Source organism: Zingiber officinale, chromosome 2B (assembly GCF_018446385.1).
Source record: "Zingiber officinale cultivar Zhangliang chromosome 2B, Zo_v1.1, whole genome shotgun sequence".
Lineage (NCBI taxonomy): Eukaryota > Viridiplantae > Streptophyta > Magnoliopsida > Zingiberales > Zingiberaceae > Zingiber > Zingiber officinale.
Genome location: NC_055989.1, coordinates 84,382,456 through 84,386,172, shown reverse-complemented (window position 1 = coordinate 84,386,172; position 3,717 = coordinate 84,382,456). Strand labels below are relative to the sequence as shown.

At 37.3% G+C, this 3,717-nt stretch overlaps 1 protein-coding gene and 1 non-coding gene across 2 annotated transcripts; both read left to right on the top strand.

The window, feature by feature from the left end:
* The first annotated feature begins 280 nt into the window (after positions 1-280).
* Positions 281-3,456, top strand: LOC122046136 (60S ribosomal protein L35). The gene is made up of 4 exons (XM_042606681.1): positions 281-351; positions 447-582; positions 683-839; positions 3,210-3,456. The coding sequence occupies exons 1-4, from the start codon at positions 348-350 to the stop codon at positions 3,282-3,284; spliced, it is 372 nt and encodes a 123-aa protein (XP_042462615.1). The 5' UTR covers positions 281-347; the 3' UTR covers positions 3,285-3,456.
* Positions 2,480-2,590, top strand: LOC122050010. Its single transcript, XR_006131235.1, has one exon. It is a non-coding gene; the product is annotated as a small nucleolar RNA U19 (small nucleolar RNA).
* Positions 3,457-3,717: the final 261 nt, after the last annotated feature.

Sequence of the window (3,717 nt, the reverse complement as noted above, 5' to 3'; positions counted from 1 at the left end):
TCTAAAAATGATTGTACGAACTGCAGACGAATCCATGATCGTAGCACTTGCACTAGTTGGAGAAACCACTGAAGAACAAATTGATTCGAATTCAGAAAATAAAAAATATAGAACGAAATTTAGAATTTTTATTACCTTTTAAAAATTAACATATTTAAAATGATCCAGTAGTTTATTCGGCCCAAATAAATGTTTTTAATGGGTTTTTGTTCGAACCCAATTTGTGGGCTAGCAGCCCAATTAGGGTTTCACATGATGCTATATATTAGTCTTGTTCGGGTCTTAGGGTTTCTTGCGCCTGAAGCCGGACGGACAAGCGAGGGGGAGGCTGTTTGTTTTTCATAGCGATGGGTAAGCTTGCGATTCTTCAGATGAGTGCTTCTCTCTGTTTTTTTGGATAACTTGGAGGTGGATTCATTCGATCTTTTTGCAATCGTTGGTTGCAGCGAGGATTAAGGTCCATGAGCTTCGTGGGAAGACTAAAACTGAGCTCCAGAATCAGTTGAAGGACCTGAAGAATGAGCTTTCCCTCCTCCGTGTCGCTAAGGTGACCGGTGGCGCACCCAACAAGCTCTCGAAGATGTCAGCATTTCTCCTTTTTTTTTTTAATCTGACTTGTGCGTGCGTTTACTTTATTTTTCTTATAGGTTCTCAAAATTTGTATCTTTGGTTTGTTTGGCAGAAAGGTGGTGAGACTGTCGATCGCGCGTGTGCTGACTGTGATCTCGCAGAAGCAGAAAGCTGCGTTGAGGGAGGCTTACAAGAAGAAGAAGCTCCTCCCTCTGGATCTCCGCCCCAAGAAGACACGTGCCATCCGCCGCCGGCTTACCAAGCATCAGGTAACTCTTTTTCTTCGAGGTTTCTTCAACAAAACGTGAATAGAGTGAACTGGACAAGGAATATTTGTGCGATTTCTATATCATGCTTGTGCCTAGTTAGTTTTCTGTTGATTCTGCTTTCATCTTGTGTTCAGTTACTTCTTTCTGTATGAGTGTGTTTTCTCCCTCAAATTTGAGTTTGGGTCTCTGATTAGGTAATGTGTTTTTGCATGCCTTGGCTCACGTAGAAAACATACATGCCTCAAATTAGGTCATGCTGAGCATCATTTGATGTTTAGAATGTAGTTTATTGTATTTTAAGTAATCTGCACAGTCTAATCTGCCTTTTTAACTTAATATACATATTCATGTTTTCTTTCTTTTTTTGGTTGATTATTGCTCTCAGGGCACCGTCATTATTCTTTCAACTCTCCTATACTATCCCCAATTACACTATTTCTCTTTCTCCTTTTTTGCCAACCAGCACGATGCGGTTGAAGAACTTCTCAATGAGTACAGCAACTGTCATTTTGAAATTTTGTGTAGCTAAATTAATCAATCAAGCCTCTTCAATTGAATGTTTTTTAGGATCTGAATAACTTTTAATTCAAAAAAAATTGGTATGTCGGTTTTTTTATTATTAGAGATACAATGGGGAGTCAAATGACTGATTATGTCATGTGCAATTAATAGTTGGAAGAAATACTTTGAGAATTTCTCATTAAGGTTTTGTAAGGAGATTGCTTGCAAAATTTATGTAAATGTGTAAATAATACTATTAGACAGCCTAGATTTTGAAATCTGAGTACTTTGTTCTAGATTCACAGTTATCCTTAATTTTATCAGCAAAATCTCAGTACTTTGTGCTAGAATTTGTAGTTTTGCTTGATTTTATCAGTAAGATCCAGAGCAACTGAGCAAGAACAGGAATTTTTATAGAAGATATGATGATTCAGTAGCCTTGAGTGGGAATCCTACTCCGTGTTGTCCCCTTCATTAATCATACTCGTTTGCATATGAGCCACCAAAGGCAATGCATCATAGTTACTGTGTTTCCACTATCACCTTTTATTTAGCCCTTGACATTTTACCTCACCATGTTAGTGAGTGACAATTCTTTTTTTCAGTTCCTCAAATCATGCTCCGCATCTCAAAAGAAAGAGACAATTAGAAAATGATTTGTTATTGTTAGTCTTGGGCTATTTGTTGGTTGCATTTGAAAAGGATAGTCACATTTTTGTTCTTTGATCCCTGTCATGTGCTCTATTGCACTTAAGTTCTTGATGCTCTATTCCATGATTTCCATCCTTATCAGTCTCCTATCATACATTGGAAATCACATATCTTTCAATGCCTCTTTGAGTAGCCATGTGGCGGCAAAAGCTCTATTGCCATCTGGCTTAGTTAGGGGGCGCACAGAAAAGGGAAGTTTTCTTCCTGCGAGACCTTTTGAAGGGATTCCATCACTCATCTTCATGTGGTATCCACAAGCAGCCTTGAACATATTTTATTTATTTATTTATTTTAAAAATAACTACCCATATATTAAATCTCTCAGCACATCATCTGTTAAGGACCAGAGTGTGTTTCCTTGGTAAGAGCTAATCTTGTGTTTACATTGCCTCTTTGAGTAGCCATGTGGCGGCGAAAGCTCTTGTGCCATCTGGTTTAGTTAGGAGGCGCACAGAAAAGTGAAGGTTTCTCTCTGAGGCCTTTTTTGAGGGGACTATGCTTATCTCTTTGTGATATCCCCCAGGCAGCCTTAGACATTTCTTCTTCTTGTTCTTTTTCTCCCTACAAAAACAAGTCAACAATAACAAATCCTGGGTTTGCTACTCAGCACTTAATTGTCAACCATTAAGGATTAGGAGGTTTTTTCACAGCATGAACTATCCTGTGTTTCCTTGGTAAGTTAAAGGTCTAAAATTTCTGTAGATTTAGGCTTACAATGTCTTTTGTCGGTTAGTTGAACTTTTCTTTGCGGTGAACCTGATATTTTATGAACAATTATGTGTTAGATTACCGTTGGTTGTTAGCTGAAGCCATCATCAACTGTATGAAAATTATCATAAATTGTGTAATTACTTATTTGAAAGTATAAGAACATGAGACTGCAAGAAGTCTCAAGTTTGAAGAAAGTAGTCACTTGTCACCACTAGTTTGCTGAGCCTAAGCCGCCAAGGAAGATTATAGTTGCAATTTGAGTGAAGCATGTGCATCATGGGGTCTTGTTGAAGTTAATTAGACTTGCCTTATAAAATGATACGGTGCTGTGTGAAATGTCAAACTTTTACAATGGACAGCTATGGGCAGCTTTAATTTTCCTTATTCTGTTTGTTCTTCCCATCGTTTTGTTGGTCATTTATTTATGGTCTGTTTGCATAAATGCAGGAGTCCTTGAAGACTGAGCGTGAGAAGAAAAGGGAGAGGTACTTCCCACTGAGGAAATATGCTATCATGGCTTAGAGATAGGGTTTTATGATATATGTTCTACAATTTAAGGTTTTATTGTCTCTGAAAAATTAATGATTAGGTTTCTGTATTTTTCAAATGATTGCATGCTATCTTTTCAATTTCCGTTGATTTAACTTTGTAGTATTTGGTTTCTTATTGGAAGCTTTGGTTTGTGTTGATATAATTTTATTTATAATATTTTTTCCTACATAAAAACATAAATAAAGGAAAATCTAGATGGTCAGAAGAATAAAAGGACAAAAAAATAGCTGTGTTACCATCTCATGCTCATGCGTTTATAAGTTTGTAAGTAATGTTTGCATATAGTTTGTAAAATTAGACTGGTCATTTCCCAAGGCTAAGGAAGAGTTTGGGCGGTGGAGATCCGATTCTTCTTAGTGATAGAGGAGGACAACAAAGTTAGCCCCCGCCTTCTTTTCTTCGA